At 46.1% G+C, this 25,088-nt stretch overlaps 2 protein-coding genes across 3 annotated transcripts in view; one reads left to right on the top strand and one right to left on the bottom strand.

The window, feature by feature from the left end:
- Positions 1–9,705, top strand: part of APOO (apolipoprotein O) — a 30,829-nt gene extending 21,124 nt beyond the window's left edge. The window contains exons 8-9 of one of the 2 annotated variants that reach the window (XM_084297552.1): positions 6,439–6,534; positions 9,394–9,705. In XM_084297552.1, the coding sequence (XP_084153678.1) occupies positions 6,439–6,507 (69 nt within the window). In that variant the 3' untranslated portion in view covers positions 6,508–6,534; positions 9,394–9,705. Of the gene's footprint in view, positions 1–6,438; positions 6,540–9,393 lie in introns of those variants that run through there. The other variant, XM_084297553.1, reaches the window with a different exon arrangement.
- An 11,253-nt stretch (positions 9,706–20,958) lies between these two features.
- On the bottom strand, positions 20,959–23,859 carry SAT1 (spermidine/spermine N1-acetyltransferase 1). Its single transcript, XM_084297575.1, has 6 exons — positions 23,598–23,859; positions 23,285–23,336; positions 23,115–23,198; positions 21,860–21,961; positions 21,738–21,778; positions 20,959–21,449 (listed from the first exon to the last, which is right to left on the bottom strand). Exons 1-6 carry the CDS (start codon positions 23,661–23,663, stop codon positions 21,279–21,281), a joined length of 516 nt encoding a protein of 171 aa, XP_084153701.1. The 5' UTR covers positions 23,664–23,859; the 3' UTR covers positions 20,959–21,278.
- Positions 23,860–25,088: the final 1,229 nt, after the last annotated feature.

Genomic DNA, 25,088 nt, shown 5'->3' with positions numbered 1-25,088 from the left:
CCTCAGCAGAAAAACAAAGGGCATGTGAAATTGGAGAGACCACTAAGTAAACACAGCTCTTTCTCTTCCTCCTTGCAGAGTCTTTAAATCACACCCTTTAGATGCCAAAATGTTATTTGGACAAAAAAATGAAATCCCGTTGAACAATTTCCTTTTAAAGTTCATCTAACTGATCAGATGTTACTGTTAACTGTTGCCAGTTAACTTGGTGAATTAGGCAAGAGAAAAAAGAAAAATGTGACTGAAATGAAGAATCAAGATGAATTGGATGGAATTTCCTGCATTTCAGAAGTTCAGTGATTGCTTACCACTGAAGTATGCAGCCTCTTTTTTATTATTATTTTTTTTTTTTTAGTTCTCTGAAGTTGTTAAAGAGAGGCTGTTGTCTCTATGCCTTCTAGAGAAGCCAAACAGCAGTTCAGAAGTTGGTGGAGTGAAAAGTGTTTCTGATGGGAGAAGTCTGCTGTGAAACTTCCTTTGGTCTGAGTTTGTGAAACAGTACGAAATATGTGGTTGAGAAGGTGTTTTGGTTTTGCGGGGGAAGGGAGAGGGAGATTTTGCTTTTTTGTTTGTTTTATTAAAGACCGTGCAGTACTGTTCTATCAGGATGTGGTCAGTCACACTTAATAACGAAAGCCTCTACTTTTTTTGTATGTACAAGCATCAGCATGCCACTGCACTGCAGAGAGGAAGTCTACCCAAGAAACACATTTTCAGTCTATCTCTAATGCTGTGTTATACTAGTACAATAAAAAAGTACTTTTGGTTCATACAGCTGATAAGATTCAGCTAATCAGCATCAACTATTCCAGCAAAAGGATTTTGGTTACTGTGTTTTTATTGGAGCTTTTACTGGTATAGAAATGCCAAGGAAGAAAAATAAATACTTCTAACTCTCATGTACTAAAGTTGGCAAAGTTTTCTGGGACAAGTTCTACCCTAATTTTCTACCCTAATCTGGGACAAGTTCTGCCCTAATTTGGCAGCCTGGTGAAAGAATCATATTGGTTTTGTATATTTGTTCCTTATTGCCATAGTAGGCACCTAGATTTCTTTCCTAGTAAAGGCAAATACAAATGTTCCTCTTGAGTTGTCGATACGGCTGTTGTAACCCATTTCATGAAACCATGCCAGGGCAAAAGATGTTATTTTTTGGTTTTGTGTCATTTGCTCTAGCATTTGCCTGTTACTACACAAAGGATCCCTGCAAATAGTCAAACAATATATGGGTGGCTCTTCTTGGCTCGTGATAATTTGTTACTCTGCTCATAATTTGTTTGATAGTCATAGGTACCACAGCTGCAAATAACTTCATGTTTGTGCAGCAGTGGGTCATTAAAATAGATGCAGTGTGTTAGTTTTCTGAAGGTTTTATGAGGTAAAAAGCTATGCCAAACTGAGGTCATCATCAACTCCAATCTAAGTTCTGCCAAGAAAGATGAATTCCTGGATCTTCTGCTGCAACATTTTGAAACACTGGCTGGAGTCCCTCCATCCAGCAAGTCAGTCTGTAAAGTTGTGAATACACTATTTACAGTATAGACTTCTGGTATCCTGAAGCCAGCTCGTTGTGGGAAGTAGTTGTCAGGATGAAAGCTCTCTGGTAAAACTATGCAGGTATCATAAGTGACAATCTGTGTCCACATTTTTTATTTACAGAAGGATGAGACATTTTCCTAATAAGGGATGGCAGGAGTAGTTATTTAGCTTCTGTATACATTACCTTGATATGAAGTGGACAATTTTACTACTTTTTCCTCCCAAAATAGAAGATGGTATAAGAAATGTAGCTGGCTTGTTGATAGGCCAGGTGTATTTTATGGGCTTTATCTTCTGAAAATTTTTTGCTTACCTGAGTCATATTTGCACCCAAGAAATAATTCCACAAAAATCAGTGGAATTACTGTTAAAATTAATATTGCCAGGTTGTGAGTCTTCAGGAAAAAGCGATAGTGGAGTAGAAGATACGTCCTTCAAACCTTATTTATGCTAGTTTGCAAAATTTATAAAGAATCATATCTATGCCTTTGAACAGTTTTTAAGAATGATGTCTAGTGTTCGAAACACTTCTGAGTAGTCTCAGGCAGCATCAAACTTTCATTACAGGGGTTTCGCAATTATGAAGGCTCATACCCTGCAGTGACTTCTTTGTGAATAACTGTTTCCTCTGGCCCATAATGTTATGCAAGATCTTCCTCTGCGCTTTTTTTCTTCTACCTTTGCCTTTTAGTGCTAGCTGAAACTGTTAAGCCAGAGAATTGCAGCTTCTTCCCCTCCGCCCCCCCCAGGCTCTCTGTTTAATTCTTGCTGCGTTTGTCAGCTTTAATACCTGTTCTTAGGTCAGAGGGCTGGACTGACCATAGCAGCTGGAAGACTTTTGTGCAGCAACATAACTGTAAGGACTGTAGTTTTATGTACAACAGATTATCGTTTGTTTACAGAAAACTGCTTTGGCATCAGTATTTCAGAGCCATGGTTTAATACAGATGACTTGTAAGTTGTTCGTTTGTCAGTCAGCTCATTTGATGATTATTGTCGAGAAATGCAGCCTTTCTGCCCTTCCTCTTCTGCCTCTGGTCTCTACACTTCTGTCATTCATGCTGTACTGTAGGGTTGTTCGCTCAGTGGTTTCGTCTTCAAGTGACAAAGGCTTGTGTTCTGATACCAGCTCACTTAGACCCAGGTTTTGCTGCAGCCAGTGAGCTAAAACGTAGTGAAACACACAGAAATAGCATTCTCTTCAGTCAGTCAGTTCTCACTTTGTCTCTTCTTTACACTAATCAAAGTGTTTTGCTGTATTTTCAGCTATTTTGGATTCTTCCTCTTGCCATGACACTGAACAGGCACACATTGGCAGAACAGTGCTAGAGCTCTACAAACATCCCCTTTTTCAGTCCCTGTTCACTTCTTTGTGTGCTCTTCCCCACTTTCTTCCAATGAGTAGTAAGATCTCACAGAAGACAGCTGCTTACTGTATTTCTTCCCTTGTTGCCTGCCACTTGGTTGTTTAAACAACTTCAGAAATTGAAAGAAGCTCTTACAGCTTATTGTTTGGTTTTCATTCCTGATCTGTTGGTAGAAACCATCTGTGATTTACCAATACTCCCTGCGTATACATAACGTAAGTACTTAAGTACGTGTGTATGTACGCACGCTTAGTTAAGCACAGCTGCTTGGGTGTTTTATTAAGTGTCAGCTGGTGACAGAGTGCTTCCAAGTGCAAAGACTGCTCGGCTTCGGTGGGCTTGGTTCCTGTACTTGCCTTAAGGAAATGATGAAAGTGGAAGTTGTGGTGTCGGTGTCTTGACTGGATGGCTTTACTGTGAACATCATAAACTGTGATGGCAGCAAACCTAAACTGTGTTTTGAGTATCTTGTAAAATAAAACATGAGCGGATGATAAATTTAAGTGTATAAGAGGTGGGAAAGGAAGAATCCACCCTACATAAAGTTGTGCTTTTTAGAGCAACTTTGGAAACATGGTAACATTTTAAAGTGCTCCATATTTCTAAGAGTAAATTTCAAGCTCAGCAAAAATCACAAAACTGAGAACATGTTGTTGTTGATTGACTAGGAGATGATGAATAAGGTTAAACAGTGCTGTTATCTTTATTCTAAGCAATACATTGCAAACAAGAGACAGAAGAAAGGGTAAATTATTAATCTTTGTGCTTTGTTTCTACTCTTGTAACTGTTGTTCTGTTCTGGTGGCCAGACTACCTTTTAGGAGTTTTCCATAAACATAAGAGACATGTGTGCCTCTTTAGTTATAATTCCCGTGGTTAGGTGCCACTGTAAAGGGGCCCAGCCATCTGCTTGCTTCCTTGCAGAGGGAGCAACAGAAACTGACTTTTGCATTGAAGTAGGATGTAATGTGAGGAGAACGCCAGCATTTTTGTTTGGTTGGTTTCTTAATTAGACTAAGTTCCTTTTGGACTTTTTTCTTCATATGTAAGTAAAATTTGGATAGAAATAATTATTTTTTTTTAAGTTTTGTTTAAAGTTTAGGTCTCAATTCATGTCTGTTAGACACAGTGAGCTAAGCTGACTTTTTTTAATCACTTAAGTATTAAAGCTTTATAAAGAACATTGCATACAGTCCCCTTAATTCCAGTATTACCTTGGATATCAAATAATGATTTTTTTTAATCCTGTGGAATCCCAGCACCTTGAAGACTTTAGGAGTGTGTCACGGAGATCTGTTACCAGTCACCGTTGAGCTGAAGCTCGCAGTTGTGTAAGAATGCAAAACATTTCCACCCCTGCTGCGGGGTACAGCTCTGACGCGCGAACTCTGTCCACCCAGACACGTTACGAGGTGGCTGTGTTCCAGCAGAAAGTAGAAGGACCGTGTCTTGAGCATGTGCCTGCTTCTAACAATGAGAATGCCATGGAGGAGGCGGTCTTTCGGGTCGTTGATCTAAACACGTTTTTTGCTCCTGATTTGTTTTGGGTGTGACTGGAGGACTTTGACACTTAGGAAAATTAGGTGTGTTTGCTACCTTTGCCACCTCAAAGGACTTCTTTTTCTGGCTACCCGTATTACTGCTTTATCGGTCTCGCTCGCTCTTTGTTGATGTAGTGGGCACATACAGCAGATGGAGTTAAAAGACCTTCTTAATTGATAATTGAGCTAATGAGTTTGTGCGTAAGGATAGACTGCTTAGCAGCGGGCTGATTTGAGCCTAGAACTCAGGCTGATAGATCAGCAAAGACAAGCCCTGTAATGAGACCTACCAGTCTCACAGATACAAAGGAACTGAGCAAAACCCCTATTTTCCCATAGGTTTTATTGCTAGTTGTCTTGGTCTGTTTTGTTTTGTTTTGTTAGGATGAAATAAATACCTTACCTAGGTGGTGGTATTTTTTTTTTCCCCACAAATCAAGACAAGCAAGTGGAAGAACACAGAGCCCTCTGTGAACAGCATATTTTTAGTTCATTTGTTCAGAAATGAGTAATCCCTGAGATGAGGCATCATGAGTCAGACTGTTCATTGTGAGTTATAAAATGTCGTAATTTGTAAGTTCCTGTACCGGGAGGATTATGGAGTAGGTCATTGCTTTGAAATGGGTGTGCTTTGTGGATGTGATTTCATTAGCTATGAAACACCCAGGATAGTGATCAAAAGGATTTCTTTTTTTTAAGAAGGGGTTAGCTTTTTAAGATCTTGCTAGACATATTTTGAATAAGAACTTCAAGTATTATCTCCATAATCAAATCTTGGTGTATTGGGTCTGTATCTCCAGCACAGCATATACTGGTCTCGTATATATGTATATATGGCATATATTTACCATACCATATATATATACACACCATATGACCATATATATATAGTCTCATAGACTCAGTGCCTTTACATAGTGCTTAATGTGTAGTGGAGTGTAAATTCAAACCATCCTGTGTTTTTGTTTGTTTGTTTTCCAATCTCTTCTGCATTCTTTTGGTATATTTTCCATCACATTTATTTAAGGCATATTGGTAAAAATCTGCTTTTTAGAATAAAAAGAAAGCATAACTTAATTTTCATGTTTCAAATATAACAATAATTGAGGTTGTGTGTAACCTCCAATCACTTCATCCATCCCCATGTTCAAAGCAGAGCCAGCTTTGAAGATAGATGTGATGGCTCAGGTTTTGTCCAATCAAGTCCCCAAGGGTGGAGATTCATCAGCCTCTCTGGGTGACCTGCTCCTGTGTGTGATCAGCGCAGTGATATTTTTTTTTCCTTATATCTAGCAAAAATTTGCATACTGCAACTGTGTTCTGCTGTGAGCCTCTGAGAAGAGGCTGGCTCTTCCAAATATGCAAATATTCATTAAGAGTGGATAGCAATTAGATTCCCCCTTTGTCTGGTCTTCTCCAGGCTGAACAGACCCAGGTCTCTGTCCCGTGTGTCACATGCTTCAGTCCCCCAGCCGTGTGTGTGGCCCTTTAAGTATTTTCTTTATTAATATCTATTTGAAACCATAATGAAGAGAGTGTTCGTTATAGCATACTTGGCAAATAGATAGACCAGATGCTCTAACAAGCCTCTCTTCATTCTTTGATTTCTATAATTTATTTCAGAGAAAGTGTAAGGACAGTCTTTCAAAGGATATGTGCTGAAAGAGGCCTATTGTATAAATCCACACAAATTCAAAGAATGCAAAATAGCAACCACTCTGTGGGAATTCATCCCCTCTTATTAATGTAGGCAAAAATGAGTCAATTAAAGCATTTCTGTTGAACTACTTGTTCTTTCAAATCCTTTAATTGCTAAGCTAACTACAGGAAGACTGAAATCCTAGGAGCAGTTTGAGAGATCGTTTTTGGGGTATATCATAATGAATTAGCCTCATCAACCACTTGATTTTGCAAAAGTTTTTGTTTCATCTTTTTAAAAGGTCTTCTGTTGTAGCAAAAATATTAATCGTGATTGTTTTTGCCACCTCAAGGGTGATGCAGAGGGTGACAAGCCCCAGGACATCCGTGCTGCTTCAAATGAAGAGCGAGCCCTGAAGTAGAACACCAAATCACTCGCCATCAAACAGGTAAAAGCTAAAGGCTGCTAATAGCTGCAGCAGCAAAATAACCTGGAAAAGCTGAACATCGGGTTTGACTTGTAGTTATCTTCTTCGTATTGATGGAATGGGGAAGAGAGGTAACAATTTCTATTTTATTTTTATTAAACTTCAAGTTTGTCCAGAATATGCATTCTTCTTAAGAGTGCTTAAGTTAAATGATCAAAATTCTTCTTTAGAGCATAGAAAGTAAATGTAGATGTGTCCTCTATGGGTTATGAATTCTTTTAACAAGGCCTTTTTAATATGTTGTTAGTTTGTTTTTTTTCTTCTTCTCTTCCCATTTCTGGCTCCTGTAGCAAAAATCTCTTTGCTGTCTTTGTCACAGCTGTACAGGTGTGAAGGAGGGGAGAGGAACCTCTTCCCTGCTCTTATATTTTCTCTGAAGTTTTGTCAGTGTCAGGGTACAGCCGCATTTTACAGCTTGTAACAGTCCATGGTGTGCCTGACGTTTTGTGTTGATGCGCCTCACTAACGAGAGGTGCTTCATCAGTTGGGAACCAGTGATGGAGGAAAAGAAGGCAGTGTTTCCCAGTTCTCCGAGACAGAAACTAGAGCTGAGGCTCCAGTTCTGGTCTGACTTTGCTACTTGGTTGCTTTCTAAACTCAAGCAAGTCCTGTGATTGTTAAGGAAAATAAGAAAACAAAACAAAACTCTTCTAACTTCTAAAAGTAGTTCTAATTTGTAGGACAAAAATAGCTGTGTGTCTGAGGCTTATCACAAATGGTAATGTAACTGGAGAACATTTAGGACAAAACATCAGATTATTATCTTCTCAGAGAGCAAACGTTAAGGATATCTTTTCTGAACATGTTTTGTAGTTACTTGTTTTAGTCCTATATTACTTTCATGTTATGCTAAGAATTATTTTTCATCAGAAAATGATTCTAGCGTTGTAGAGACTTCTTTGGGTTTTGTTCAGAGTTCCATTTACCAGTAAAATTATTTTTTCCCTAACTGACAACTGTGTAAATAGAGTCCAAATTTAGGAAACTGCACCAATTTTTTCTTCCATGCGTCACCACCAGTCATGAATGTTATGCAGATGTGATGGAGTGCACACATCTGCTGAGCAGCAGCATTCTACCATTACACAGCCAGTTTTAACAGCAAAACTAGTTTCTAATGTTGTTTCCATTCATGTATTTTAATTGCTATGGCTAGTTCTCATAAGGGGAAAGGTATTTGAGTGGCTGATTTACTGAGTACCTTAGTTTTCCCTTCCGATATAGGAATTGGTTTTCCTTCAGGAAACTAAAAGTTCTAAATGTGTTTTGCTAGTATTTTATACAATAACCACATAAGATAAAAAAAAAAAAAAAAAAAAAAAAAAAACCATGAAATAGGAAGAACAGTCTTGTTTTGAGTGAAGACAAAAGTCTTGTTTTGATTCAGGAAAACCAAGTGGGAGGAAAGCTTCTCTGAAATTCACTAAAATACTGTGCTGCAGGTGAGTTAGGATAGAGCTACTAAATAATTAAAAAGCCAGGAAAATTTGAAATTTTCTTTATGTGGGACACTGTACAAACACTGAGGTTCAATACAAACAGAAACCCACAAATAGCTTTTATTTTCTTTCAGCATTTCTTATCACATGAACATAAATTTTGAGGAATGCTTTTTAGTGGCTGCTGTCTCAGATGCTCTGTTGTCTTTCTTTTTAAGGAGTTAAGATTACTCAGATGTTAAAAGCATCTGGGTGCTGCTGACTTTGAAATCTACTTGCTTTGCCCCGTGTTGTTTCTGGAGGAGATACATAAACACAGCCACTAGATTTTTGACCTAGAACAACCGGATGGTGAAAGTTCAATTCCGTATCAATTTCCATCTGTTCTGTGGGGGTGGCGATTCGTGCCTTCTGCCTGAAATCAAACCTAGTTATTTAACTCCACACGCAAGTCCAGATGTTTTGTTGGATTTGAGTGATCCCAAATGTTGGGCCACTGCTGTGATCTGTGAAAAGACGTGTTTGTTTATTCTGCATGAGATCAGTCATGAAAGTCTCACTGTATTTTAAACCGTTGTCAATGCTCCTAGTTGAATCTGGTTACTAAAATAAACACTCTTGCACTTTCCTCATAAGGATTTGCCCCAGCGTGGTTCCTTGAGTTGTGCTTGGCTGACAATTCACAGAATCGGTTTTTCTTGGAAGCAGCAACATATTTCTCCGTTCCAAAAAATGGCAGCACTGCACTTCCTTCAGTGCATGTTTGTAGTTAATAATTATATGTAAACTATGGCTCAAGCTACATCCCTTCATGGGAGAAGCAAGTTTTAATTTTACCCAGCTGTTGTGCTGAAGAGTTTCTTGAAAGTGACACCAGCTTGTGTTTTTCCATGGCATATGTCACTTTCACCCTGTTCAAGTTTTATTTTTATCTAATTCCATTTGTTCCCATTAAATTACCCTAGATTTATACAGAGTAAGTGAGATTACATAAATGCACTTGATGGGAATTAAAAAGAATTCCATTTGAGAAAGTTGATTTATTACAAAAGACTCCAGTTGGGGTTTTGTTGCTATGAAGTGTTCTTTCTCTTCTCTATTTCTATACAGCTCAGCTATAGGAATCAAATTCTCTAGAGCAGAGATAATCATTAGTGATATACTGTCAATAATATGAATATTGAAATCTCTATACTAGAATTAAATTTGCACCGAGAGTGTTCCTGAAATAGAGTTTGATCAACCTGCAATATCAAAGCAAAAAGTTATAGTTGCACTTCATCAATGGAAAGAAAAGGCCTATCGTATCATAATTCTGCTTTCTCCCTCCCTTTCCCACTTATCCTCTGTTCCCCCACCCCTTTTTTTTTTTTTTCTTTAGGTGAATAAAAATACAGATGCAAGCAACAATTTCCCAAGAAAAAGAGGAAAGCCATCTGAATCCATTTTGATTTTGAATGTGACTAATCTGCCTTCCCTCTCAGGAAAGATTGAGAGTGTGCTGCTTGGGCTTCTGGGATGGAATCCGTGAAAGGACATTACGTTTGGGTCAGTCTCGATACCCAAATCCTCAGTTCTGCGGTGGGACTCAAGTTTGCCATGCTTGTCCCATTGCAGGAGCAGCATTGCAAGTAGCAAGTCTCAAAATTCTTCAGTCTTGTTATTATTTATATGTAAAATAAAAATCCAGTTGCATAAAATGGTCATGATTTCTTTTCCTCTTCCCGTCTTCTTTAAACTCGTGTGTGTGACCTTTATCCTATGTATGAAAGGCTCTTGAGATGTTGTTGACAATGCCTCTGTTTTTAACAGTGAGGAAAAGGTTAAAGTAGCACGATGTTTTGGTTAATGTTAGCTCATAGAATTATGAATGAGAACAATTACAATGAATCTTGTGTTTTGTCTGAGGCTCCCCCTCCTTTCTATACAAATCGTCTGCCTCATCAGTGCCAGTGGAGGTATATAATGAAGCATCTGTGAGCTCCTGTCTGGTGGATGGATGGGAATGGAGCTGTTACCGTTTGTTCTTGTTTTTGCTTGAATGCACAGCTCGATGGGAATCAGAATGTGGCAGTGGTGGGAACCAGCTATAGAATAACTTGGCTGTTTCCTCATTCCTGGCTAGGGGAGGGGAGAAAAAGCGAGGCGAAGGGAAATATAAAAGGATTTCCAGCATTTTGAAATCTTTGCACAATAAAGCCCTTTCATCATTTGTGGCTATTTCCACTAATCTGTCTTGGTGATGCTTCAGAAGATACTGTAATCCAGGTTAATTGTGCTGCTGCACACGTTACTGTAATCCAAGTAGCTCAGAACTTCTGAAGCTCTGTTGGTGAGACTTAAATGTTCCTAAATTAATCATTAATGAATACGAGGAAAGTGGGAAGGTTGGAACTTAGACGAGTGCTGGTACAATACATAGGTTATCTGAAAGGAGCAGGCAAGAAAATACAAAGTGAATTGGATTTAAAACATTTGCAAACATCTTTGTTGTTGCTTGGTTGGGTATTCTGGCTGGGCATATTCCACAAGCTTGTAGAGAAAAACAAACGAATCTTGGCAATGCAAACAGCAGTCTGTGCGGGCATTATAAAACAGGTGGGTTCTTTAGTGCAGGCATAAGGCACGGAGTCGCCTCAAGCAAAAAAGCAGTATCTCGCAACGTGTTCGGTGCTTGTTTTTGTGAATCCTTCAGGCTGGGGAAGATGGGATGTTGATTTAGCAGAGGGAGCTGAAGCCTTGCTTGATTTTGCTGGTGTAGTTTCAAAGAGGCTTGGGAGGATCAAAGTAGTGTTTTTGTCAGTAGTAGAAAGGAACCTGGGCAAACATCAGTCGAGCTAGAACTGCTGTTACACCACTCTTGCAAGACAAGTGTAGATTTCTTTCTTCCCTTACAGACAGACCTTCCCTTATGCGTTCTCATATCCTAAAGAAAATGAGCTACCACTGAGTTAGGAATACAAATTTAGATACCTGTGTTCTGTTCAGTAATACTCAGCATATGCCACATTGGCATTTAAGAAGATAATTATCTGGTAATTCGGGTGTTCTGACCCCCCTAGACTCCACCAACCTGTGCTTTCTCCTCATTCTCCTTCTGATGCAGTTATTGCCTGTTTTGGTTCTCTGCTACCTGTGAGAGAAAAATGAAAGTCATTGTGTCATCTGCTGCATTAACTAAAACAGAATGGCTTTTAATCTTTATATATGAGTGTGTGGGTGTGTTTCAAAAATCCTGGGTTAACTAAGAATCACTTGAATCAAATGCTTTTCGTTTGCTCATATCTTCATCTTGACTGTTTACGCTGCTGCTTAAAAATGTCCCAGAACAATAGACTGCGAAGTGGAATGCTTCTATCTAGCAGGAAGTGACTGCCTTCAACCACCTGCAAACACAGATGACAAGCGGGTGGTTCCAAAATGTGATCGGGATCGCCTTAACTGAAATCATTCCTTTATGTCTCCTAGCTACAGCTTTTTGTACAAGTACAGAAAAGTGATGTTTCGTGCTGCTGAGGGGGCAAGAGATTGTAAACATTCAACTCACTTGGCACAAGCCTTCCTAACGAGGAGCAGTTGGCCGCTGTTCATACAAATGTATGTATATATGTATGCATACACAGATGCTGGGGACTGTTTTTATGGTTTTTTTTGTGTGTGTTATCTTTTGCCAGGCTTTGCCTGTGGGTATTACAACACAAGCTGAAAACAGCATATTCCCCACCCAAGTTTCGCATCAGCAGTTTGATCAACCTTTTACCCTAAGCCTTTCAACTTGGTAACCGAGTCTGTGCAAATGTGGAAACTCCTCTCCATACCCTTGGTCACAGTGTCAGCAGATATGCTGAGGAGAGGTTGCAATGCTGTCTCAGAAACGCAGTCTTTAACCTCTGGATTATGTAAAAAATCTTAGAACTGGAGGTCATCAGGTTAGCTGACGCCATTTGTGCTGAAACGGAGTTTCCTATAGAAAGTTTCGTATTTGAGTAAAAGTGGATAAAGTAGCCCCTCCTTTTGCCAGAAATACCTTCACCAACATGGAATAATCATGCTAGCCCAGGTAAATGTGGAAAATCTTGCAACCTTGAATAAGAACATAGTGCTTTGGCACGTGTTCACTGTGAAAATTAGACAATGGTCTAACTTCAGGAGGCTCTGGACAGACTTATTAGCAGAGGTTGCAGCTGAAGTATTTTGGAGCCTTCCTCACTGCACCTGTCACCATTGCAAGGAACTGTAATTCTGCAGTGCAAGAAAGAGCAAGATGGCACGGAGGGAATTATTTCAGAGCTGGAGGAAAGAACAACTTAGGAGTTGAAGATGCCCTGCTCATTAGTCCCGGCAGAAAAATCTGTGTGAGCGCGTTTACCTCAGAACAGATATAAGCCCCTGAGTGCTGCTCTTACTACCACATTCTTACCTGGTGTTACTGTTAGCTGCTATGTTGGGGCTGAAAGCTGGAGAAATCAAAGGTGGGCTCAGGATAGCTCACCTATAACTCGGGTTATAACTCAGGGTAGCTCAGGTACCAGAGTTCTTCTAAAAATGGCTTCCTATAGGGAGACAGAGCTACAGGGCCTGCACCAGATTAAGCTGTCAGGCTCTCTTGACTTCTGCAGGCCTTGTTTAAAGGTTCACATCTACCCACACCCAAATCCAGTTGGCCTTGTGAACCACATCCAGCTGTGGCAGGAAATTGGGATGTGATGCTCCATCGCCAGGCCCCGTTACTGAGGCATGATCTTGGTAACTGGTACAGTGTCCTGTGAGGCCTGGCCTGTTAAAAGTTTGCTGGTTTGGTTTTGTTTTGTTTTGTTTTGTTTTCAGTGGTCCTGGAAAGAGGGAGACAGACCCCGGGTGGCTTGCTGCTGTCCCCAGGAATAGCCATGCAGCAGCCTGAGCTGTGCACAGACTCACAGTCCCAGAGCTCAAGTCTCTGTGCCTAGCATGAGGACGGCAGTGGGGGTTGATGGAGTAGCTTGGTCAGGGAGCTTCTCTTTGTGTTCATACCATGAATAAAGGACCTGCTCAAGACTCAGGAATTTAATTTGACAGGGACTAATGCTGAAGGCTGTGCTTTACACGTGGCACGAGTGCTAAGCTTAAGCTTGTGAGACAGCCGCATGAAGTCGTAGGATGGGTCATCTGCTACGTGCTTTGTGTGTCAGAGGGCAGATGCTGCACTCAGATGTCTCTTACTGCTGTCCTGTAGCCGCTTGGCTTCATCAGCAGCTTCGTCCTACCCAGGGAAGGTAGCTTGCAGATGAACACCAAGGGGCTGTGTGTGAACAGGTCCAGGTCGTGGTGTAGGGGCTCGCTCAGCATGCATTATAACACAGCAGTGACCATGTGCCTGAATAAAAGCATAAACTTAAAAGGAGAACCTCGTTCTTCCTTCTCTGGCTATTGCTGTGTGCTGGCTACACAACCACGCCACAATCCACACCGAAATTTTTCACGGCACAGCGTTCTCTGTCCCACTGTAACAACAAAACAAATCTCTCCTGATGTACCTTCACCCAGCTCTGGCACCCCTGCCCCTGAAGGAGTCACCTGCTGCTTCGAGCTGACCACGGTCACCGCCTGGCACCCGGCCCGAGCCTGCAAGGCAGAGGGGGAGCAGGCAGAGCCCGGCGCAGAGATGTGCAGCAGTGCTCCCTTTGTGCCAGGTCACAGCTTCCCCTGAGGGGTGTAAAAAAGCTCTTTCATCTTCCTGGCGGTAGGGAGAACGACAAGCATTGTGCCAGATGAGCCTAAGCAGCTGCACGTACACATCAGCCAAGGGTCATAAGCAGGAAGCCGTGAAGTCAGCCCTCACGACCACATTTCTGGCCCCTTTCCTTTCTTTTTTTTTTGTTAAAACAAGTGCACAGAAATGCGGAGTTCTGTATCCAGCCGTGGCAAAAGGGATTCTTCCCTTCCCCCACCCCCTGTCCTAGATTAAGTTCACTCGTGTTGTCTCTGTAAACTTAGCAAGCCTCAGGCTCACTTCCTTTTGTAGCAGGACCTGAAAGAGCCGTTTCCTGACTCGTAGGGCGCTCTTGTATGTGCCCAGAGAGTGCTCATTCATACCGTGAATCATAAAGGTAACCTCCGTTCACAGCGCCGCGGCGCTGATACTTCGGCTCTGGACCAAGACGGGGGGTTGGTATTCAGCACAGCCTGCTGACATCATCCCTGCCGGTACCCACGAGCTGTGCTGCCGGTGGTGTTTGTTTTTGTTTTTCCCTCATCTTCTGTCTTAAAAGCTTCCTTTACAAACTGCCTGCCTGAAATGGGGCTGCTGGAAGCACAGGGCTGGCCGGGCGCAGTGTGTTTGCGGTCGTGCACCAGCCGGGACGGCTTCCACGCACTGAGAGGGTCTGGGGACGGTGTCTGGAGCCGGGGCCGAGCCAGCCCTGGTGCCGTGCTTGCTGTGCAGCCTCACCAGCGAGCCCAGCATGGTGCAACCCTTTGCCCCCTAATGCTGAGGAAAACCCCACTTCAGCCTGCGTGGCTGGCATTTAAGCATCCCTGCCTGCACCCAACCCTGGGGTTCCTCTGCCAAACACCCCACAAGGTTTTCACAATGTGTCTTTAGGTCTCAGCACCGGCTTGTTTTCCCTCACCTGCCCCCTGTCCTGCCCTGCAGACCCCTGTCTGGCCGCCATCCCCCTGCCCCCCGGCCCTGGGCCCTGCCCGGCCTCTCCCGGAGTGACTCCAGGGGGGCTCCAGCTTCCCCTGCCGCCCAGGTTCCTCCTGCCCGCATCCCTCTTGCTCCTCAAATGTGGGTACTGCCGGCAGCTTTTATCACTGATTTTGAGGCAGCGTTTCCTTAAAGTCTGGTCAATCATTATCTGGAGAGCTGGAGAACGATGAGCTCGCTCTGAAGCAGGCCCCACAACCTCTGGGCGGGCTGTGCCGGCTCCCTCAGCCACACAGCAAAGCAGCGCTTCCCGGTGTGTTTCTTTCTGTGCCCTTTGCCTCTTGGCCTGGCGCTGGGCAGCACTGCAAGGAGCACAAAATCCCACGCTGCAGGAACGCCTTCCTCCGTCACGGCCACAGGGCACTGCAGCACCGGCTTCCTTCTGACAAGCCTTAAAAATACTGGCCAGGAAGCCGAAACCTGTCAGTTTCTTTTCAGGCAGAGGCTTTTTGCCTTTCTCTCTCCTGCCCTGAGACAACCCCTCGCTGCACCTTAAAGTAAGCAGCCTCTGGGCAGCTCAGCACTCGGCAGGAAATCCCTGACTTTGGGGCAGCTGCCAGGGAGCCATGCTGCAGCTGCAGCCTTCAAGTGTGCGCCTTGAAACGCAGCTGGTGCCCTTTTCAGCAAGGCATTCAACAGCATTCATTCATCCAAAAGCGCCACCAGGCTGAAATTATCATACAATAAATTATTTCAGAGCCTTGACTCGGTTTCGGTAAGGTAACTGAGGGCTCCAGCTTGTCAGCCTATAAAAACACCCAGGGTACTGGAATGGCACAGGCATACTTGGAGAGGCCTGGTTAGTTCCTTCTTTTTTATAAGCACAATGTTGCTTGTCTCTTTTTTTTTTTTTTTTTTTTTCTTTTTTCTCTTCCTTTTTCCTTAGGACAAGTTAAGTAGGTATAGTGAATAAGCCCATGGCTAAACCTCCATCCCAGGAGAGGCAAGCTGCTTGCCTTTCTGTACACCTTACTACAAGTCAGATTCTCTAGGAATGCTTTTAGCATCTCATATTAATTTCCTTTTCCTGAAGTCAAACTGTTTAAATGCCAAAATGTTTAAAGAGTACGTTACCTGGAACAATCAAAAGAAATCTCAGCATGAAGCATGCATTTAAGCATTGCCTTTGAACAGTTAAAATTCGATCTAATTCCCACGCTTGGTACCAACATACTGTTGAAGAATCCAGCAAATAGCCTGAAGCCCTTTCGGCACTGCAAGGGCACACGAGGAGGAAGCCAAGGCTCGCTCAGAGGCTGCTGTGGCACCTGGCACTCCCCCACAGAAGCCCTGTGTTTTGTTTTCCTCTTACCTGGCTGGAAGTTGCCCATGAAAATGCCACCGAAGCTTTAGCCTGGAGCGGAGCGTGGCCTCCCTGGAGGTCTTCAACAGCCACCTGGCCATGGCCCTGGGCAGCCTGCTCTGGGACATCACCGCTCAGGCACTGGGCTTGCTGGGAAGTAACTACAGTCCCACAATATTTATCTGGGAAAAGTCTTTTAACTCTGCCTTTAATGGAGCAAAAGAAGAGGAGCTCACACCCACCTTCCAACTCATCCATTACGTGAGTCACAAATAGCCACGAGGCCCTATGCCTGTAATAAATTAGCCTGAAGAAGGGTTGTAATTAGCGGCAGCACCTCTACCGGATGTCTATGAGAGGTCACTTGTGGGTGCCAGCAGCCAGGGCAGACCAAGGTCAGCCCCGAATATCCTCCTGGCAGTGTGCTGGTGCCTGTTGGGGCGTCTCGCCCTTGGTGTGAGCTGGTGTCATCCCTCAGTGGCTGCAGGGCTCCCCCTGGCCACCAGCACCAAGCCCTGGCACAACCCCTTGGCATCAGCCAGTGTGGGGGCTGGCCTGCCTGCTGACCCCGAAACTTTGTAAGGTTAGAGGGCATCTCTGGAGGCATTCGTGCTGTATTTCTTGGCTCATGAACCTCGCTGCCCATTTCACCAAGTGTGCCAGGCAGCAGCCTGCAACAAATGTTTCCCTTCCCTTCCCTTCCCTTCCCTTCCCTTCCCTTCCCTTCCCTTCCCTTCCCTTCCCTTCCCTTCCCTTCCCTTCCCTTCCCTTCCCTTCCCTTCCCTTCCCTTCCCTTCCCTTCCCTTCCCTTCCCTTCCCTTCCCTTCCCTTCCCTTCCCTTCCCTTCCCTTCCCTTCCCTTCCCTTCCCTTCCCTTCCCTTCCCCACCAGGTGAGTGAGGTGCCCTGATACCTCCAGAGGCCCAACACCTTCTCTAAGAATGGGTAATGATAGCGTCACATTTTCTTCCACCCAGCCCAAACCCTTCTCACTTTCGGAGGTGTGTTAGAAGGCCCTTTGGCTCCTGCAGCCCTGTGCTTATTCCATAAGCTGACCCTAGTTCAGGCACCAAAGCTGTGTAAGCAAAGCCCCAGCTGCCTGAGCCGTGCTGGGGGCACGTGGCCATGGGGGCAGACCTGGTGCTGCTGGGGATGTTGAACCACAGGGGTGAAAAGTGCTTTGGCTTCCAGGCGCACCAAATAACAGCTTGCTGACACCGAGCCCAAATGGCAAGAAAAGGAGCCCTGGGGTCCTGCCCGTTACACAACTTCCTCGCACGTGCGAGGCTTCCCCTGGGCGTGACTCCCCGCAGGACTTCTGCGGTCACATTTCGGGCAAAGCCTGGTGATGGCAAGCTTGGCGTGGCAAGGCAGGGTCATTTTGTTACTTCCCTGGGCTGCAAAGGTAGCTGTCCGGTGCCTAAAATCCTGAATATCTGCTTATGTAAAGTTTTTTTCCTTGGGGATTCGTTAACCTTCGCCTCACTGCGCTGTCATTAGGACCAGCTGCACCTCGTCATGCAGTGGGCTTGGTCCTGCTGGCCTTATTGCAGCCTGCCAGCTCTGAGATGTGTCCTTACATAAAGGGTGTGTGTTTCCTCTTTTCCCCTGGAGCATCGCCTCCTGCTCGGGTAACATCCCAGGCAAGGATGGAGCTGCTCCTCGGCATAAATCTCGGTTTTTGAAGCAAAAAGGAATAAGACCCATGCGCCTGCAACTGCAGCAAAAATGATTTCAAGCTGTGTGGTGGGAAGTGTTCCTGCAAATCTGCATTAGCTCATGGTAGGAAGTTGGCTTGGGGAAAAAAGCACAATTCTGCTGTCCAAACCGATTGCACAAGGCACGAGACCGTAGCCTGAAACCGTGCTGTTTGTCTGTCTCCTCCCGCCCACCCCTCTGTTGTTGTTGCTGCGCCAGCCGCTGAAACGGGGCAAATGTGAAAGGTCGGGGAGCTCCTGGAGTGGCCAGGGGATGTGAGGACACCACCCCGTGCTGTTAGAGGGGATCAGGTGCCAGGTGTCACCTCAGCACGGCCAGTCCTTCTGAACCCGTTTCAGAGAAGGAAAAGAGAGCCTTGGGAAATGCAGTTGTCTTCTTTTTTGAGTAAACACAATGGGTTTACACCTGCTTGGTGAACGGTAGAAAACTGTGAATAAACCGAACCATTTAACTCAGAGCAGGTTCTGCAGCCAGTGTTTGTTTTCTGCCCTCGGGAGCTAGCTGTCCCTTGGGGCTTTTGCTTCTGCTTTGGCCTCCTGTAAATCTGTGAAATGAAACCAAAACCGGTTGGAAGATGGATTTTTTTTTCCCCACCCTGTTTTTGGTCACAGGGTGTACCTGTGCTTTATTCTGCTGTCAGATGTGGCTACGGTTTCTGGCTGCAAAGGCTCGTGATCAGCCAGGTCCTGGGGGAAAGCAGAGCACAGGGAGGGAGCCGTGCCGGGACGGCGAGGTTGCAGCCTGAACACCAGCAGCCAAAACACGAGCTTGTGTTTTGTTTTGCTTCAGAGGGCACCTGATGCCTTGATTTAAATTGCAGCCACTCCTCTGAAACCAAAGTTCCCCAACCCCACTGAAGCAACCTTGCCCACAGAATCAAAGCAACTGCGCAGGCTTGGAGGGGTCCCCTGGAAATGCGGCTGCAGAACAACACGGGTGGGCCGGGGGGCTGCAGTGCCAGGGCACAGGGGCACGGGGGATGCTCCCTGGGCAAGGGGCAGCTGGTTCCCCTTCAGCTTAAGTTACCCGCTTGGTTTTGCAGCGTTTCAGGCTGCCCCAAAGAGTTTGCAAGCTTTCCTCCTTCAGGGCAGTCTCGCCTTCCGCGTTTCCTCCCTGTGGCCTCACAAGGGAGCAAGGGGAGAGCCCAGCTGCTGGTAGCGCTGCCCGCGGGGCAGGACGTTTTGCAATTGCTTCCTGCCTTTCTGCTCCACACGTCACTGGTGTTTTTCCCCTCCACATCATGTCAGCGAGACCTCTGCAGTCAGCTGGTGAGGCAGAGCTCCCAGGCCAAAGCCACAAGCACCACCGGGCTGCTCTCGGGACAGCTCCGCAGCCACCCCTGCGAGGACAAGGAGGGGAGGGGGAAGCGGTGTTTGTCTCACACATTTTATGTTTTAATTGCAGTGGTGTAGACAAAAAGCCACCCTCTGCGCTGTCTCTATGGCTACGGTTGCGAGGGAGCCTGTGAGCAGGAACACCAGGAGCAGCGAGACGGCGGCGAGTGTCCCTGTCCCTGTCCCTGGGTCCTTCCCCTCCACCCGAGGCCACATTTTCAGCCCCACCACATGGGAAAGGCTTTAATTGAGGCGACTTTGCTGGCTCGCCTGCTGTAAAGAGACTCTCCAGCCTGAGAGCAAGGGTGAGCGTTGCCCTTCCCCGCAGACATCACCATCTCTGTCGTAACACCTGCTTTCCAGCTCTTCCCCAGAGGCAGGAGAAACGTAACAAGGAAATAAGATAAATAAGAAGACCGCGCTGCCTGCAGCCCCCACACAAGCCCTGGGCTGGTTCCGCACTTCCTGCGCTGGAAGGAATCGCTGCCACAATAAGGTGAGAAGAAGTGATCCAAGGACTTCTTAGCATTGGTCTTCCCTCAAGCCATGCCATGGCCACATCACTCCGATAGAAGCTCTGCCGTCATAGCCACAGGAGGGGTGCTGCTGATTTTCAACACCCTGCCTCCTAACACAAGTCACATCCAGAAAGTTCAGCCAGTGCCTGTCCTCGCAGCTGTGAAGGCTGGCCGCGGTTACGGGTGGCTGGGGAAGTTCTGCTCATTTGCCATCGGCAGAAGGAAACGAGTGAGATATAAACACTCGTAAGTTGCTTGAAAATTTGCCTGTTTACTTTCCTAATTACAACGCCTAATTAGTTAGCTCCTTGCGTTCAGTCACGCAGCTTTGATAGCCTGACTGTGCTCCTGAAGTCTGGGGCTTGAGTGTCAAGCAGTTCTGTCCCAGATACCTAATGAGCTGTTAATTCGAGAATAAAAGCGCTCTTAAACTGCCCCGCTAGTAGTCTAAGCCCACTGGACTCACACACAGGGCAAAAAGCACCAGCTTGAAGTAATTTAAACCAGATTCCAGTAGTGAAATCCAGTGACTGATCCTGGGCTCAGCCTGCCTGTTTGGCCAGACAGCCCCTTGGACACACACACACACACCCAGCTGAGCTCCAGGAGCTCCTCTACTTCTTGCCCCTGAGCAGCTCACGCCTGGGCAGAGGCAGCACATGGCTGCCCACGCCTTAGTCAGAAACCAAACAGAAACCAAGAGCAGCAGCTGAATACCCCGCACAGCCTCCTGAAGGAGCTAGGCAGAGGGGTGTCTTGGTCTGCTGTTTGGGTCAGGGATAGCTGCCCATGGCTGATGCAGCCACCGCTCACTAAGACATCCTCCAGATGATGCGTGGTTTGTGCAACAGCCAACAGCAGTTCAAAACCTTGTTTCATTTAACCTGATGCGTGTTTTGAGGCACTTCCTTCCTTTGAAGTGAGAAGCAGCCTCTCATTTGGGGGTTCCTACAGGGCAAGAGGAGAGCAATGTGAAACCAGCACACACCCGCTTTCACCACCACCCCAGGAGAAAGGCAGAGGCAGCAGTGTGAAGCCCAGGTGATGCGTGTGCTTGGGAAGGGATCAGAAGGCTGATGAGAGGCACCGATTTCACTTTCACGGAGGCTGAATGCAGGGTGTGAGCTTTCCCATTTAGCACTTCACTACCTGGAGGCGCCTCACCTCTGCTGCCAGCCACACAGCCCCGCAAGTGCCAGCATTCTGGTCCAGTCATGTGTAGGTGGAATTCAAAGTGCTTCTGGAAGCACCCTATCACCACCAGGTCCCACAGGCACACAAGGCCACCTCATCTCTTGGGAACCATGGTAAATAGCGCCCCGCTTGTGAAGGTGTTTGGGTGACTGAAGGTACACAGGCTGCGTGTGAGAATTAAAGCCAAAACCACCGTGAAGTGAAAACTATTTATTCTTATAAAAGGAAATAATTAAAACAAACCCTACCAGTGTGTACATTGTACACATTTGAATGACTTACAAGAATGAAGTTTTACATACATTTCAAAGATTACAAGCCCACACTGGTAAAGAATGCATACGAGCACACTCAACTTCACAGATGCCTCAACTCCAGCTCACAGTACTACTTACTCCATGACCACGCTTGCATAGCATTGGCATTAGCAACCACACTACTTTATTCCACTACTAACACGAAGCAAGAAGTTTATTCAGAGCACATATAGGCAGAACTCAGTCGCTGGAATCGCCTCACTCTTCCGTCGCCATCTTCAGGAGGTACTCCTTGTCGATTTTGAAGAGCCTCCACCCCTCTTCCGTGGACAGATCCGATGCCCCCCTCCTCTTGTAGAACCTGATGGACGGCTCGTTCCACTCCGCCACCAGGAAGTGCATGCTGCTGCAGCGGCACTTGACAGCGACCTGCGAGTGCAACAACACCTTTCGACAGCAGCCCCAGGTAAGCCAGGTAAGAGCCAACTGCTATCGCTGCGAGTCATCGAGTTCACTCCACCTCCCAGCTCAGCACTTGTCACTGTTTAACAGCCCGGACAGGGTGTAAAGCTGCCTGCTGCCCCGTCAACCTCCTTGAACTCAGACAGGTTAATGAGTAGCACTCGAGGAGAGCTGGCATGCAGGTAACAGAAGCACAGCACCACCACTATCCTGCATCCACCATTCTGCTCCTTTAGGCTTATCACTGCAACATACCTGACTCAAATTCTTCAGAATTTCTGACCCAATGCCAAGTCCTAAAAGAACAAAAACAACAGTAAGTTTTAAAATTAAAGAAGCCCCATGGGAAGCAACCTGTCTGATTCCAGAACACATACCTCTGTACTCAGCCATCACATAAAAATCTTCAAGATACAGCAGTTTCCCAATCCATGGATCGTAGGTGAAGTAATACATGGCAAAACCCACGATGCTGTGTTCTGAAACAAGATGTGCAGCTTTAGCCAGTCTGAATTAAAAAGGTAAATTACTATTTTCAAGTCTTACATGCATGTTTAAATACACAGATGCTGTGACATGCAGCCATTTGCTATTAGGTTAGAATAACAATTAAGCACAACTGAAAATACAAATACAAACTTAACAGCCTAACAGAATGAAGACTGCCCTCTTCGCACCCTGAAATGCTCAAGAGCAATATTAAATTAAGCACTGAACACAAGCCCTTCTCTACAAATACAAACCCTACTGATTTATCAGTATTTACATTCTGGAATGCAAATAAAAACATTACAGAGCAGTTCAGAACCTAGAAAACTGCTCAACTCTGCTTTCTTGGCAAACAAAACAGTCTACTGAACTCTTAATAGAACTTCAAGGTGTATTCCTCAGTGAATACTGAGAGAAGGCATGCTCACAAACAACTGTTACAGCAGCATTTCTAGCACTGCAACTCGCACTGATGCTATCACACTCTTATCTTCAGCACCAACGGGTCACACTAAGTAAAGCTACAGCTTCAAGTAAAATTCCATGACTCAGGAGGAAATAGAAACCAGCTCTTCCAACTGTAGCACACTCAAAGCTAAACCCTGAGAACTACAACCACATCTGCTGTAACACTCTGCACATACTGTAAGAGAAGCGTGCAAACAAGTTTCTGTTCTATTGTGTCTTTGGTAAAGGTTTGGGAATAGCACTTGTCCCTGTAGACCTTACCTCATGTTATGATCATCTACTTTATTGTGTAACGGATCTTTTAGTTACCTCCCCGCCCATCCATGTACACAGAAGGGCCATGTACATGGCGAAGCTAGAGACTGTAACCTGAAGATTGGGGACAAATTAAAGAAAAAATGTGATTCAACAGGATTACATTAAGTTAAGTTAGGGTCAAACAAGAAAAGCCATTTAATTAACTGGAATTAAGTACATTGTTTACACCTGATCTTCCCACATCTCCAGGATTAGCAACTACTCCAGATGAGTATCACTATATGTTACTGCATTTAACAGTTAGCCTGCTCCTCCTACCCCAACTCATTGCTGAAACTTTATATATCATGCATAGCATTAAGTACAAGACATCTTTGGTGTGTTTAGCATCTAAAAATAAGCAGCAGGAAGCCTCACCTTCGGATGACCACTGCTCTTTCGGCAACTCAGCAACCAGACAGTGGTAGAAAGGGTGCTCACCGAAGCCATCCTCAAGCAGCTCTGGAAAAGCAGAACAAAGCAGCCCCTAAGCCTCAAGGCATGGCCACCGGGCCACCCTCACAGGCAAGATGAAGCCTCACACCCACCTTTCTCAGTTAGCACCACTTGATCCTCCATGTCCTCGTACTTGGCTAGTTCCTGGAAGGCAGCGACATGTCAGCAGCCCTTCCCCTGGGCCCTCACCCGTCCCCTCCTCCCCCCCCCGCCACCCGGCCTTGCGCAACGCCTTGTTTGCGACCAGACAGCAGCCGAAAACACCTCCCCCTCGCCCCAACATCCCCAAAAACACCCACAACGCCCCCGAAACCCCTCACAACGCCCCCTTCCCAGCCCCGCCGCCCCCTCCTGAGGCGCCAACGGCCTCCCAACGGCCCCCCAACGGCCTCCCAACGGCCGCACCTTGATCAGTCGCAGCAGGTCGGGGCAGTCCTCGGGCCGCGCGGCGCGGATACTGAACGAAGCCATTTTCGACGGCGCTTCCCCCTGCGGCCCCCTCGGCTGACGAGTCCCCGGTGCGTGAACAGGAGGAGCAGCTGCTTCTTCATTCGTGTCCCGGGCGCGGCGGCCACCTGCGGTCAGTCAGGCTGCGAGCATGTCCCGGCGGCGCTCGGCGTGCAGGCGGCTCTCCCCCTCCTCCTCTCGCTGCTCCCTCGGCGGTGCTCCGACCCCGACTGGGGAGCCGGCCGCTCCGCCGGCCCTATTTATAGATGCCCGCGCTCCGCCCCCCCCCGCGCACAAGCCAATGGGAGCGCCCGCTCTGCTCGCCCTCAGCCAATGGCGGCGCCGCTCCGCGGATTCCTGCCTCGCCCTGCCAGCAACAGCTGGTGCGGCTGTCGCGTGACAGCAGGCCCCCCTCCCTCCCCCCCCCCCGCCCGTTATGGCGCCCCCCGGCGGGGCGCTGAGGGACGGGGACGGGGCCTGTGGGGCCAGGGACGGGGCCTGTGGGGCCGGGGAGCTGAGTGACAACCAGAGCTGGGTGGCCACAACGTGACCAAGCAGCATCACATAAACTGATAAACTGTACCCTACGAATTTCCCCCGGCACAGGCCTCCGCTCACCACAGGCACACAGAGCCGCCCGGGTTGCCCGCGCTCCCTGGCAGAAAGACCAAACACAGACCCCTTAAATAAGAATAAATAAATCTTAACACAAAGGCGCCCCCCTGGAGGAGAGGCGGAACCGTGTAGGCTGTGAGGGGGCTGGCACAATATTGAGTCCAGCTGCTCACAGACAGGATGGGGGGGGGGCTGGAATCCTTCTATCTGTTGCAGCCCCCAGTCTTTAGTTTTTTTTTTTTTTTTCTAGCTATGTTTGAATGAAACCTGGTAATTTACATTATTAGTCGTGCTTGTTTCCTAGGACAGAGTAGGATTTGCAAATAGCTGTTTATATAGGGAAAAAAAAAGTTCAAAACAAACAACAGTTTTGCCTTGAGCACATATTCCTGCCTGACAGGAAAAAAAAAAAAAAAAAAAAAAAAAAAGCATTTACAAAGCATTTACAAGAACCGTAAGTGACCGGGCTGACTAACCTTACCGGGGAGGGAGGAGCAGCACACAGAGGGCAGCAACAGGTGGAAATCTGCCAGGAGTCTGCTCTAAGGAAGGCTGAGACTCTGTCCAGGAGGTGTGAACGTCCTGGAGGACAAAAGCGTGTTGAAGAAATTCAGCCTGAATAAGTAGAGCTCCCCAAGGCAGCTTTGGACTACGAAAGGAAGGAGGAATTATCCCCAGCCTGGTTCTTCTTCCCCTGAACACAACCCAGAGCTAACAGAAATGCATACTGCAGAGCGGGACCTGGATCCTGACCGCAGTGATGTGCGTGTCTGTAGGCCCACTACGAGGCCGCCTGGATAAGTATAGAAGTAATTATTCAGAATACGCCTGGTT

This window comes from Netta rufina (assembly GCF_964035555.1).
Source record: "Netta rufina genome assembly, chromosome: 1".
Classification (NCBI taxonomy): domain Eukaryota; kingdom Metazoa; phylum Chordata; class Aves; order Anseriformes; family Anatidae; genus Netta; species Netta rufina.
This window is presented reverse-complemented; position numbering and strand designations above follow the sequence as displayed.